This window comes from Chelonia mydas, chromosome 2 (assembly GCF_015237465.2).
Source record: "Chelonia mydas isolate rCheMyd1 chromosome 2, rCheMyd1.pri.v2, whole genome shotgun sequence".
Classification (NCBI taxonomy): domain Eukaryota; kingdom Metazoa; phylum Chordata; order Testudines; family Cheloniidae; genus Chelonia; species Chelonia mydas.
Window position 1 is genome coordinate 199799780 of NC_057850.1, and position 13764 is coordinate 199813543.

Consider the following 13764-nt stretch of genomic DNA (forward strand, 5'->3'; position numbering starts at 1 on the left):
TTGGGATGTAACTATTCTGGTGGTGATGCCCAAGATGGGATAAAATCCAGATCTCTTCTGTATTGATATTGGCCCTGCAGAGCTAACAGGTATAAAAAATATATATTTTTAACTATTGTCACACAAGTAAGCTGATATGACTTAGTCATGAACCGATCTAATGTGTAAAAAGGTCTAATTTTTACAGTCATTTATCTGATGCTAACTGCATTTCAAATTTTAAAAATATGTATTATGTTCCATTTTTACAGTTGCCGTCTTTTCTTTATCGTAAACATCGCCGCCATGTCTCAAAGATTTTAAGATGAGTCTATTTGTAGATTTGCTTAGTTAGTAAATGCCCTGTGCCCAACAATGATATAGTCAGCCCCATGTTAGGATTAGACACAAGGCCCCGATACAGCAGTGCCCTTAAGCATATATTTAACTTTAATATGGATTGGGGCTTTGTGTAGTAATATGTGACTTAGGTGGGCTGATCTCATGCTTAGGCACTTTGCTCGTTCATGGCATAAGTTACTAACGTAACAGGTACCTTGAGGTGTATAAATAATACTTGAAGTAGAAAAGAATGAGACCCACACACACACTGCTGACCATGGCCCTGCAGTGTGGATGCAGCATCTCAGGTGCTATTCTTCAAAGTAGGTATAAACTGGTGTCCCTTCTCCCAGCCCTATGGCTGTCCAGGTGAAAGTCAGAGACCCCTTAACATCCTTCAGAAAAGGGAAGGGCATTCAATGTGTCCTTGCCAATAAAAGCAACAATGTCCTTGACCGAATGGCCCAAGCGATTGCTCAGTTAAAAATAGCTGTGAAGTTTGCCATTAGAATCACTTCATCTACCTTATTTTTTTCAAGTGCTTTTAAATGCCGGGAGTATGAAAAATGATATTAAAAAAATACACATTCTGTGTGTTTGAGTCCCTGTATCTATGGTTACGTAAGCTGTGTTTTAAAAACACTCTCAATATGCATTCACTGGCGAGGCCTTGAATTCAGGGAGAGCCAGCTGAAGGTTAAAAGCATTAAGTAGTTCATTAGATAGTTCTGTGTAAGGAGAGGAGAGAAAGAAAAGATAGTTTCCCCCTGACAAACTTTTCAGGCCAAATCCTACTCTGGCCAGTGCTGCAAGGGAAAGCAGGATGCTGCCAGCCAAGTCCACTACTACAAGATTTCTGTTGTACTCCTGACTTCAGAATATGCATTAGTAGGCTAGGGGATGGAGCCAGCAGACCACACAATAATTGAGACAGGCTGCTCAGAGGACTGGTATTAGGATCCAGAGCATCTCCTCTAGCTCAGTGATTTAAATCCAGATCCAAGTCAGTAATTAATAATTGTAAGTTGTTGCCATTTTGACAGCTGTTTGGTGACCTACATATAATGATCTGATTGCCTCAACCCTGGCACCAGCAGACAGGTGCCCATCTGACAAACAACAAGAGTACCTGACAAAGCAGTCTCAGCAGAGATGCCAAGGATTCAGTGGACATGAAGAATAAACTAATCCCCTCAATCGCACCTTTCAGGGGATTGGATATGTCTACATGAGCACTGGATGTGTAATTTCCAGCTTGGATAGACATAATAGAAACAGAAGTGTAACCACCTGTGGGAGGGGCTAGATTTGCACTAAGATTTCAGATGTGATTGTACAGAGGGTGGCTAAGCTATCCCATTGCTTGTGCCGCATGGCTACACTTCTATTTTTAGTGCACTAGCTCGATCAAGGCTAGCACAGTTATGTCTACCAAAGCTGGACATTTAAGCTCCAGCTCCAATGTAGGCTCACCCTGCGACATGTTTATGGCAAAGCGAGAGAATACTTGCCCTGCATGTGCTGTGTCTGTTCTCTGGAGAAAAGAGTCAGTCTTCACAGATATCAGTCTAATACCTCAGATGCGTGTTTAATCCACGCCCAAAAATCCCACCCAAACTCTGAAGGAGGTGGGAAAAAAGTGTGTGTGTGAGAGAGAGAGAGCGCACTTGCCAGTGTTCTGTGAAACAATTCTATGGTGGTGGTGGTGGTGGTGGTTTTTTTGTGGAGGAGGCGAGGGCGGGGAGTTGAGGGTTTTTTCCCCCCCAGGTACATAGTGTGCCTACAGCATGTCACTAGGGTCACACAGAGGAAAAATATTTAAAACAGACAAAAACACATTTAAATTGGCAGTCACCAGTACTGAAAAATACACACACACACCCTAGCCCCCATTCCAGTACACAGCTCTCTCAACCCAGCAGAAAACCCAGAGTCTAAAATTCACCCTTGGTGCAAAGGGCCAGCGGATGGCCCTCTCGCTACACAACTGAAAATGCAGCTCCATTCTGAAAATATGACTTTTTTTTAAAGGCATCTTCTCAGTTAACGCTATTGCTCCCTTTGTCAGATCAGTGTAATCGCTGCTGACCTCCGTGACTACAATAAGATTACAAGGCCTTTTCTCCTGTTATCACTGCAGGAGCCAAAAGGAAATCTGCTGCCATCTGTTCTACCTGCTGACAAATGTAGGATGAAAGGAGCATATTGCTCTGGCATCCCAGTTGTTGCGCTGGTTATCCACAGAATATCCGTCAGATTTAAAGTCGCGGGGCCCTTTTTTTGGGTCCAGTTGAGCTCTGCTCAATCAGGACCTGAAGGAGTTGGTGGGGGCAAAGGCATCTTAAAGCCATGTGAATGCGCTCCCAATCCCAGGGGCAGCTGCGGGGGCTGAGTCACAATAAGGATTGCCAGAGTACAAGGTACTCTAGTCACATCCTTCTCCTGCTCTGGTATATCTCTCATACTGGGATGTGCCAAGAAGGGGTGAGGCAGAGCTGGCTTAGCCAGCTCTCCACTACCAGAGGCTTGCACAGCAGCTAGGACCCTGGTATTGGGACCGTATTTCACCCCCAGTGGCCCTAGCACTGATTTCCTATGCTAAGTGCAGGTGAAAAGTATTTCACTGTGAATGACTTCTTAGACATTTCAGTGGTGTGTGTGGAGAGAGAGAGATTTCAACAAATCAATAAATGTATTAGCATTAGATCCAAATTCACAGCATACTAAAAATAGTTCACGGGCTTTTATTACGAGGAAGCTGTCACAGTATGTAGGAAAACAGGTTTCTTAAAATAAGAAGTACTCTCATAAAACTTTTTTTTATGAAACACAAACTGCAAGTCCCACACAGGACAAAGTGTGAAACTGAGGTTTTATGGGAGAACATTGGAACTTGCATGAACTTTCAGTGACACTAAAAGCATTATGCCCAACCGCAGTAAGATAGTTACTCTTAAACTACATTGTTATATACTGTGTACAGAGACAACAGTTATATATTTGGAGGGGAGGGGAGCGGAGGGGAAGTACAACATTAATACTCTTGATTATACTGTAGAAATGAATTGTTTCTTATAATGATTATTCCAGCCTTTTTGTGTTTGTAGTTCATTTTTCTTGGCACAATACTGAAGTCTTTAGTTATGAATGAATGGGAGGCCAAACTGTACTACTTGGACAATCACAAATGATGTGCACCAGCTGGAAACTTCCTACTTAGGATATCTATGCTGCAATTAAAGGCATTACTGAAGATTAGCTTTAATCTAACTAGCCTGGCTAAACATAGCAGTGAAGATGCAGCAGCATGGGTTTCAGGCTGTACAAGTCTGTGCAAGGACCCTGAATAGATACTCCCATTGCTAGCCTGCACTGAAGTCCACACCAACACATCTTCACTGCTATTGTGTGTGTGTGTGTGTGTGAGAGAGAGAGAGAGAGAGAGAGAGAGTTAGCTAGATTAAAGCTAATGTAGGTATGCCTACCCAAGCTGCAATCACACTTTCAGTTGCAGTGTAGACATGCTGTTTTACTCAAACAGTTGAGAAAAAGAAATAATAAATCTCAGACATGGAGGGGCAAGTTTTGGTCTAAGTTACAGCCGTGTAAATGCACAGTAAATTCCACAAAAGTAAATTGTTTTTTCCAGATTTACAGCAGTGCATCTGAGAAACTGGCCTGCAATATTGACTCCATGATGTTTTAGTCCCTGTGACGTGATCAAAATCTCCCTCCTAAGCAATGCAAGTTATGGATTCAATCGATTGGAAAAAGGAGAAATGGTAGACTTTTCATAAAGAATTCTGACAGTGGCTTGGGGCCCAGTCCTGCTTCCACTGAAGTTAATAGCAACACGCCTGTTGACCTTAACACCAGCAGAATCAGGACCTTATGGTGTTCTGGCCCTTTTTAGCATGCTGCAAAGACATCTTAGGTTTTAGCACACAGGCAATAATCATAGATCTTCTCTTCTCACATATGTGTTTTATTTCAACAAATCAAAATATTTAGGGTACAGGCTGTTTTTAACTTTCTTTTGTTTTTTTTTTTAATTGTAAATGCCAAAAATGAAGTAATTTGTCAACATATTTCACAGTATTTTGTGACTCGGTATAATTTTTTTCCTTCCTAGTAACTAGCATTTTAATGTCAGTTTGAGCTTTCCCAGGGCATAAAGTGTCTTTTATGATTGGTTTCAATGAAAGGGGGACTTGTGTTGTCAATGAAAAATGGCTTGGTGAGTGGATCGCATGTATCATATGGCATGATGAGGATGGTTTGTCTAGCTTAAATTCATTCATACACCTAGTTGGGACAAGACAATCTGGGGCCCTAAACACAGCATAGCATGAGGCCTTCATGCTACCTTCCCTCCACTGTGATCCCAACCTCTGCCTGGAGTGGGGCAGGGGTTTCCTCAGAGAGGCAGTGGCATGGAGCCATTTTCTTACCCCCAGAGAGTCACAGCATAGCAGAGAGAGTTCAGTAGAAGGAATAACTAGTTTAAAATAAACCAAAAAGTTCTATTCTATTACTAAAAGAAAAGGAGGACTTGTGGCACCTTAGAGACTAACAAATTTATTTGAGCATAAGCTTTCGTGAGCTACAGCTCGCTTCATCGGATGTATCCGATGAAGCGAGCTGTAGCTCACGAAAGCTTATGCTCAAATAAATTTGTTAGTCTCTAAGGTGCCACAAGTCCTCCTTTTCTTTTTGCGGATACAGATTAACATGGCTGCTACTCTGAAACCTATTCTATTACTGGCTCACTTATTGTGGGGAGCACGGAGGAGGTTAATCTATGGAGAGATCTGAATGAAGAGAGGGGAAGTGGCTTTGTGGGCCAGAATTGTGAAAGCATTGCATGCAAAAACTGAGGCATAAGAGAGGGCATGGAGCCAGCTGGAGGAGAAACAGATGAATAGGACTTTAAATATTACCCATGGTTAATTGTTATGGGTGGGTCCAGGAGAGAGGGAAACAATCATAAACAAGGTTGGAGATGTAGGATAAGGTGGAGCTACCTAGGGTCTTGAAACTGATAGCCAGGGGATTAAAGCAGTGAAAAGCAGGGAGCCAGTGGAGGAGTTCAGAGAAGAGAATGGTATGTTAGTGTGACAGGCAAGGAAGATAAATTGCTTGCTAGTTATATAACTAGCTTTAAGGTTCAATAATATTATTGTCTTTTTGTATAACACCTTGTTCAAATGATGTACTTTTCTGTCAACATTTCCCCTCCCTCCTCCAAGTATTTAGGGCACCTAATTTTGGGAAATGCACACATGTTTTTTTCTATCTAGATTTTTGAAGTCTATTCCTAATATTTTGGTTTGGGGTACTGATTTCTGGAATGACTGATCAGCCTTCCCATCTAAGCAGTAGGAGAAATGGTACGCCCACTAACACGTGTGTTCCACTAACAATTTTGCTAGAGCCCTTTTAAGGGCGGCATGTCCTAATGGAACATTCAGTTTTCTGTGTGCAAGGCAACCTTCTAGCCCAGAAGGGGTAACTAAGTCTCTGAGCCCTTTTATATGTCTGAATCAGACAAGTGTAACAACCTGTGGTCTGACTGAGGGCAAATATTTATGTGCTGATTCTCCCCACCCACCCCCCATTATATATGTATATATTATTGTAAAATACCAGCAGAGATCAAAATCTATATCTCGATCAAAGTACACTGTTGTGTACATCCCCTTCAGCCCACTGCTGGATGTTGCCAAACTGCCCAAAAGGAGCAAGCAGGAGCCATTGGATCAAATTGTATTTGGTGCACCTGAGGCGGTAATGGAGTGCAATGGAATCCTGGCCGGCGTGGGAAAGAATGCACAAAGCTGGGATTCTTAAGACTCAAACTGCTTCATCTAAGGCCTGTTTATTGTGGCAAGGCCAACCTGTATGTTTAAAAAAACCTGATTCGTTTTCACACAATTGGCAAAGCTGACAAGGCACCGCTTGGGCTGCTGCTCTTAGGTGCTGACAAGTGAGGAAATTAAATTCAGAGGGGGGAACGGTTAAAATACTGGCTACATGGATGTTATTTTTCTAAGGCAACTGAAACAACATTAATTATTTAAAGGATACATTTTTATTGCTAGAAATATTTTCATACATTTCATTTAGACCAGAATCTGCTCAAATAGATTGTTTTTAATGAATAATTCAATTCCATAGGATTAGCATCACAATGAACCCTGAGGCTCCAACTCAGAGTAAAATAATAGTTCGGTAAAATATTTCATATGGATCGCAACAAACTTGAATTATTATATTTACCTGCCAGTTCATATGTGGAATAGTACTTCTAACTTTCAAACTCCCTAGAGTTAAGACTTGGTTTAAAACAGAATTTCCTTCTTTAACGGGTACCAGTCTAGTGGATGGGGAGAACCAGTAAACATGATGTGTCTTGACTTTAGTATGGCCTTTGATACAGTCCTACATCACATCCTCACAAGGAAATTGGGGAACTAGATGAAATTACTGTAAGCTGGGCGCACAACTAGTTGAAGAACCATTCTCGGGGTGGTTATAAATGGTTCACTGTCGGACTGGGAGGACATGTCAAGTGGGGTCCAGCAGTGTCTGTCCTGTGGCTGGTACTATTCAATATATGCATTAACAACTGGGATGATGGAATAAAGAAAACACTTGTAAAATTTGAGGATGACACTAACCTGGGAGGGGCTGTAAGCTCTTTGGAGGACAGAATTGGAATTCAAAATGACTTGATAAATTGGAGAATTGGTCTGAGATCAGTAAGATGAGATTCAGTGAAGAAGAAATGCAGAGTACTGCATGTAGGAAGGAAAAAATCAAATGAATAGATACAAAATGGGGAATAACTGGGCTAGGCAGTGGTGCTGAAGAAAAGGATCTGGGGATTATAGTGGATCACAAATTGAATACGAGCCAACAATTTGATGCTATTGCAAAAAAGGCATGTCCCATTCTGGGATGTATTAAGAGGGCTATCGTATGTAAGACCTGGGAGGTAATTGTTCCACTCTACTTAGCACTGGATTATTGTGTTCAGTTTTAGCCTTGTTTGTGGCAAGGGAGATTTAAGTTGGTATTAAGAAAAACTTCCAACTGTAAGGATAGTTAAGTACTGTCACAGGTTACCCAGGGAGGTTGTGGAATCCCCTTCCCTGGAGGTTTTTAAAAAACCAGGATAGACAAACAGTTGTCAAGGATGGTCTGGGTATACTTACTCCTGCCTCAGTGTGGGGGCATGGACTAGGTGACCTCGAAGTCCCTACTTGCCCTACATTTCTGTGATTTCTGTGGGAGGTGGGAGACCTGTTTTCAAATCTCTGCTCTGCCTGATTTCGAGAGGGGACTTGAACCCAGGTCTCAGGCAGGTGCTCCAATCACTGGGTTATTGGCTATAGTGGAGAAGAGGCATCTCTCTGTTTGTTTGTGAGAAAGGGCTGACTTGAGTTAGGTGCCTCACTCCTGGAGAGGGCTCTCAGCTACGACTCTTGGCGGAGGGAGACACCTCCCTGTGGCCCATCAGTCTGGCACCTAAGGCCCAGATCAGTGGGATTAGGTGCCTAAGTACCTTTAAGGAGCTGGTCTCTACACCCCGCCCTTCCCTTTCCTTTGTATTTCACTGCTGGTTGGCTTAGAGGGCTCCTCGCTCAGCTTGCTCGGTTCTGAGAATTCCTTTCTTAGGCACCTCACTCTCCCAATTTAATGTATGAGGAGCCTGGGTGCCTAATTCAGGGCTGTGAATTCCACTAGTAGCAGGCACCTAGGAACTGGAAGTTGCAGTGCCAGAGGTGAATCTAGCCCGGGGTACCTTCCACATAGAATCAACAGCAATAGTGATATTCCAAGTGGACTTCAGGGAGTCTCTAGAACTTTTTCCTTTTGGGGGTTGAAGCTCTGTTTACAGTAGATTTTTTCTTTTTCCCCCTTAAGATTTTATTCAATTACTTTGATTGAGGAAGTTGGCAGGAGTTTAGTGGTTGAAAGGGTGTCGGTGTCAAAGAGTTCTTACATATTGTATAATCCTAAAAGCACATACATTTACGTATTTTAGGTTTATCTGATACATTTGTTTGAAAAACCAAGATGAGCTAAAAGGAGTATCTTGAGGAATTTTTTCCATCAAGATGTAATCAAAGGCAGGAAATCATAGAAGTGGTTTTGCTAAATATTTGTATTAGTTAATTAAACTATAAGAACCCTTAACTTCATTTTAGGTTATCTGTTCCTATGGTTCAAAAATATTTTAAGAGGTCAATAATGCTCACTTCGACTTTCAATCAATCTGTGTGGGATAAATCTCAGTCAATAAGGGTGAGTTTTCTGGATGTTATGCACAGCATGGGGAGGGTGTCTGTCTGTCTGTCTCTCTCTCTCTCTCTCTATATATATATAGTGTGTGTGTGTGTGTGTGTATGCGCTAATAGTGGGAAACAACAATCCATCTCCCCTCATCTACCCAGTCAGAGTGAAAACCATAGGGGAAAAAAGTAGTATAGCCTGACATATGTGACCTAATGTAAAATATCCGATTATTCCTCCACATCATAAGTACTTTACAGCTACCAGCTGACATACATATTTACTCATGAGTAAAGAGTAACTGATTATGAAACTGAGGGCCGGGAAAGTGAGAGATCAAGAAGGGATAGATAATTTAATAGAATACAGGGCATATTTAATTTCATATGTAATAAAAAGCGAAGACTCCGTTACATGCTGAAATGTGGGTTTTCTTTGTGAAGTTTATTTCCTTGCAGCTTCTTGAGAATCTGATTGATCCGGAGTCCATCTGCATTGTTGCCACAGAATAAAAAGCTGCTCACAGACACGTATGCAAAGTGCATAATGAGGGAAGCAACTCAAACAGTTGTGTAAAACTCATAAGGCTCAGTCTGAAATGATTCCAACAGTTGGAGCTAAATCATCCTCTCTTGCCAGGGCAGGGACAAAAGCACGAGCAAAGGGGAGTTGCCATTTCCGACAGCACCTCGTGCAAGCTACACACTCCCTACAAGACTCTCCAGAAAAAGTTCCCTCCTCCTCCTCTCTCTCTCTGGATATATTTGCTGCTTTTATCAGCTGGGACTCTCCTTTTTTTATTGTACTTATCATTATTGTTGAAATTCTGCCTTTCCACTTTCCCTTGTTTTGCATTTAACTACTTCTTCAGACTTTTTTATTGAGTTATTACAATTAAAAAAAATTAAAACCCTCAGTACCAGGTGCTCAAATGACTGCTGTAGCATATCTGGAACAGAATGTGGTCAAGGCAGCCATTTATCCCTAAACCTGAGGGAATGAATTTCACAACTATAATTGCTACACTATAATTCTTATTAATGTTGTGCTATAATTCCATTTAATTCCAAAGGGCTAGTAAATGCATTAGGACTTGTCAACGTATTATTTTACACTGTTTATGATCTGTCAAATTATGCTCTTCAGTATTGTATCGTGTAAAGGAAAAGCCCTAAAAAAAAAAAACAGCTTTAGGTTAGAGAAAATTATCTATATTTTCTAGGTGGGGTTTGGAACAGAGAGGGGCTCTTTTATTAGAAAAGTAGTGAAATTGAGTTCGTAATCAATCCCTGTTGAACCTTTAATGCCACTGTGGTTGATTGTTTATGAAAATATATTAATATCAGCTATCTTATAGCTACTTAAGAAAGGTTCTGTGGCTATTTTTATGAAGTAGTAGCTATAGCCAGGACATTTTATGTGATTAAAAGTACCTGTCTTCCTGCATTGTAAATAAGAACGGTGTAGGTGAGTTATAAGAGACTGGGGATAATGAAATAAAAATGAATTGTGTTGCAATGATTTCACTTTATTCTTGTGAAATACTCTGGTTTCTTAGGTAGCGAATATGACGAGGAAGAAGTAGACTATGAAGAATCAGACAGTGACGAGTCCTGGACCACAGAAAGCGCCATCAGCTCGGAAGCTATCCTCAGTTCAATGTGTATGAATGGAGGGGATGAGAAGCCTTTTGCCTGTCCTGTTCCTGGATGTAAAAAAAGATATAAGGTGAGTTATAGCAGAGACTTGGTTTATTTCTGTTTCATTGCAGTAGGGGAGAGAGTCTGTGAAAGCAGGTCACATCTTTCTGTTTTATTAGACCTTTCGCTTTTATTTTTACGAGACTTCAACAGATTCTCATATAGCTGCACAGTGTTCTTTTCGGACTGATTTTCCTCTCAAACATTTTCAAGTCATATACAGCATATGTTGCATCTGTATCTACTGATCACGAGAGATTGTTAAAAGGAATGATTAAAGCAACTGGGTCACACATTATAATTAGCAAGCCTTATTCCAAGAAATTATCTCCTGAAATGGGACGATGATGCCAACATTCATCTGTTACATGGAATCACGCATATTACATATAGAACTTGTCCATACCAACGCTGGAATGGGTCCTCTTTATATAACCATTACAGATTTTGTGCTATCCTGTACTGAAAGTATGCCAGTGATACCTCTGCTAATACAGATGATGTGCAAAAAGTACCATTTAATTTTAAAAAGCTGAAGGCCACCTCAGGGAAGACTGAGCAGTAACCTCATAGAAAACGTTTGAAAACATTTGTATAGGGTAAATTCTGACCCTGATCCTGAAAACGGATCTGTATGAGCAGAATTTTGTACTGGTGCAGAATCCCTCTGACTTCTCATGGGCATGACAATCTGTATGGATTTGATTGCAGGATGAGGGGCTTCTGTTTGAATACCATATATTCTGGGAAAACTTGTCTTTCTTTTTTTGTTCATTTGTTTTATCGTATGAGGGACCTTTGCATAAAAGTCTGTTAACCAGCTTCTACTTATGTTCTCCTTGCAACATCACCGTTGTCTAGCATGTATATCTCTCTGATATTACAGGCAAAGCAATATTATTTCACATGAATTAGAGCAGGAGCAAATGGATTCTTACAGAACAGATTCATTTATTATGCAAAGGTCCCTAAGCAATAAAAATGTGGGAATATGTGGCTGGATTCTCTCTCTATATTAAATGTTTTTCAAAGTTCTCCATGAAGCATTAGAGAATGTTTTAAAATCCAGCAGGCTCAAAGGACCCCAACCTACAGTGTATACACCAGCAAAACTGCCACCGATGATAAGGCTTTTTTAACAACTGCATAGTAAAGTCCTAAAATGGAATACAAAACTGAAAAATGAAAGAGAGAAATGCAGGAAGACTAGTAACATTTGAAGGTATATAAATCCTGACAATAGCAAATACAAAGTGCAGTACTTGAAAATGTGTGCCTTTCATTGATTCTGCAGCTATTCTGAATCACTTCCAGCCCCTTTAACTCAGTAATGCTTGTCACCAAATGTATGTGCATATACGTGGAGATCAGTCACAAGTGGAAATACTGTGCAAAAGAGTATGTACACTTTCTATAGCAATGTGTTAGTCCTGTATGTGGAGATTAGTTTGAATTGTGAATTACATAATAATTGTTCTACTCTTCAGGAAAATCTCAGCATAACCTCTTGGGGTGGTGTGGGGGGGGAAGATATTTTGGGGATATTTGGAAGTGTCAATGAGCAGGTGTGGTCACATTATTCAAGATTATCACATATCCTTTATGGCAGAAGGTGTGTAAAGGGAAGGGTGTAGAATAAAAGGTAAATGCTTAGCTCAGGAAGCAAGCAAGCCATGGCAATTGTTAGGAGTTACTTTCCCAAGAGGGCATCTGTGCATTGCAGAAAACATTTATTTAGTGGAAAAAGCTAGAAGGAGAACCCTGTAATTTGCTATATCCTGTCTGTTCTCTGTTTGACTGCCAGCTCCTCTGTCTTTTTACTGCCAAATAAGCAAGCTGTTCCTGCCTGCTTCTGCTATCTCGCTGCCTTCATCTCAAATGCATGAGGACTGTCTACAGGATGTCTTATGCACCATTAATGGTAGAACAGTCAGACAGGGAACAAATTAATGACCCATAGAGAGACTGACAAACCGAGAAAGCAGCAAATAAAAGGTACCATAGTTTTGGGAAAATACTTATCCCTGTTAATTCCAGATAGGTAAGGACATTTCCTTTAGCTCTCTCACTTCCAGTTAGTTGCTTCTGTTTCCTCATTTCTCCTCTTTGTATAATTTATTTTCTGTGTTTTATCTTTGTTTCCTCTTCCCTTTGTTTTGTGTCAACTGTAGGTCATGTTTCCTCTTGATCTTCCCTCTGTTTAACCCCCACTCAGAAGAAATATTTGATGAGTTTAGGTAGGAGTCCTGATATCAAAGAATCATGCACTGGAACTTCCTGCTGGGTGCTGGGTAATAACATTGATGGCTGTAAAACAGGACCATGGCTATAAACAGGAATATAGATGCACACATACAGTAATTATCAGATCCACCTGACATCTGAAAAGGTCTAAGTTACTTTTGGGTGGGGGAGGGGAGACAAATGAACACAGCTCCCTTTTGTCCAGCATTTAGATGATGTGTTTTTATAGGATGATGATGATTTATTATTATTTGTATTGTGAGAGTGCCTGGAGGCCCCAGTCAGGGTCAGGGCTCCATTCTGCCTGGCATGGTACAACAGTAAAAGACTGGTTCTGCACCAAAGAGTAATTAAGGTAATTAAGCAGTGTAATTAAGACAGGATTCAGCAGTAAGCGTAAAAATATTCTGATGGAATGGGGGAGGTAGGATGATGGAAACTGTAATAAGAATATGTTTTCACATGGGCCAGATAAATATCAAAAGTCCCTATTGGCCATCTGCTTAGCTGTTATCTGGTGACAGTTTCCCATAGGCATCATAGTAGAAGTGAGTCATAAACATTTAATTGCTGTTTTTCAGTCTTTTTTTTTTTTTAAAGATATCAAATTGTCTACCAATAAATAACAATAATATTGTTACTCTAGCCTCTATTTACTAAAAATCTGCCTTAGATTTTTCTTCTATTACAATGGTCAAATTTTTCTAAAATATGACTCTAAGCTTCCTTAAAGGTTCCAAGTCTATATTTGGAGGGATTTTCAAAAGCACCTAAGTAAGTCGTTAGTGAGAGGTAGGTAGGATAATATCTTTTATTGGAGAAAATTCTGTTGGTAAAAGAGAGAAATGTTTGAGTAGCTCATTGACTTCTAGATGCTCTAGAGCATTCCTATGTAATTGTATTTATGTATTATTTATATTATACATATTTTAAACTTTTAATTTGATCTTTAGCAATGGTCTAAGTGGGTTCTCTTGAATCAAAGATATGTGTGATATGTTTGAGCTTTGTTTCTCCAAAGCTAAACAGCTAAACATTAGGCTCCTAAATCCACATTTAGGTGTATATTGAAGACAGCGGGATTTGTGTTTCTAAAGCACTTCTGAAAATCCCACCCTTGTGGAGCCAAAGAATGGATTTAAGAGCATAACATTAAACTCTTACTTTGATAATGTTGGCCAATATCAATAATGTGTTGTCT

The 13764-nt window shown here is 40.3% G+C and overlaps 1 protein-coding gene across 3 annotated transcripts in view; it reads left to right on the forward strand.

The window, feature by feature from the left end:
* Positions 1-13764, forward strand: part of JAZF1 (JAZF zinc finger 1) — a 284997-nt gene that overhangs the window by 256666 nt on the left and 14567 nt on the right. For all 3 annotated transcript variants that reach the window (XM_007053643.4, XM_037890500.2, XM_037890501.2), the window contains one exon: positions 10178-10347. In XM_007053643.4, the coding sequence (XP_007053705.1) occupies positions 10178-10347 (170 nt within the window). The remainder of the gene's footprint in view (positions 1-10177; positions 10348-13764) is intronic.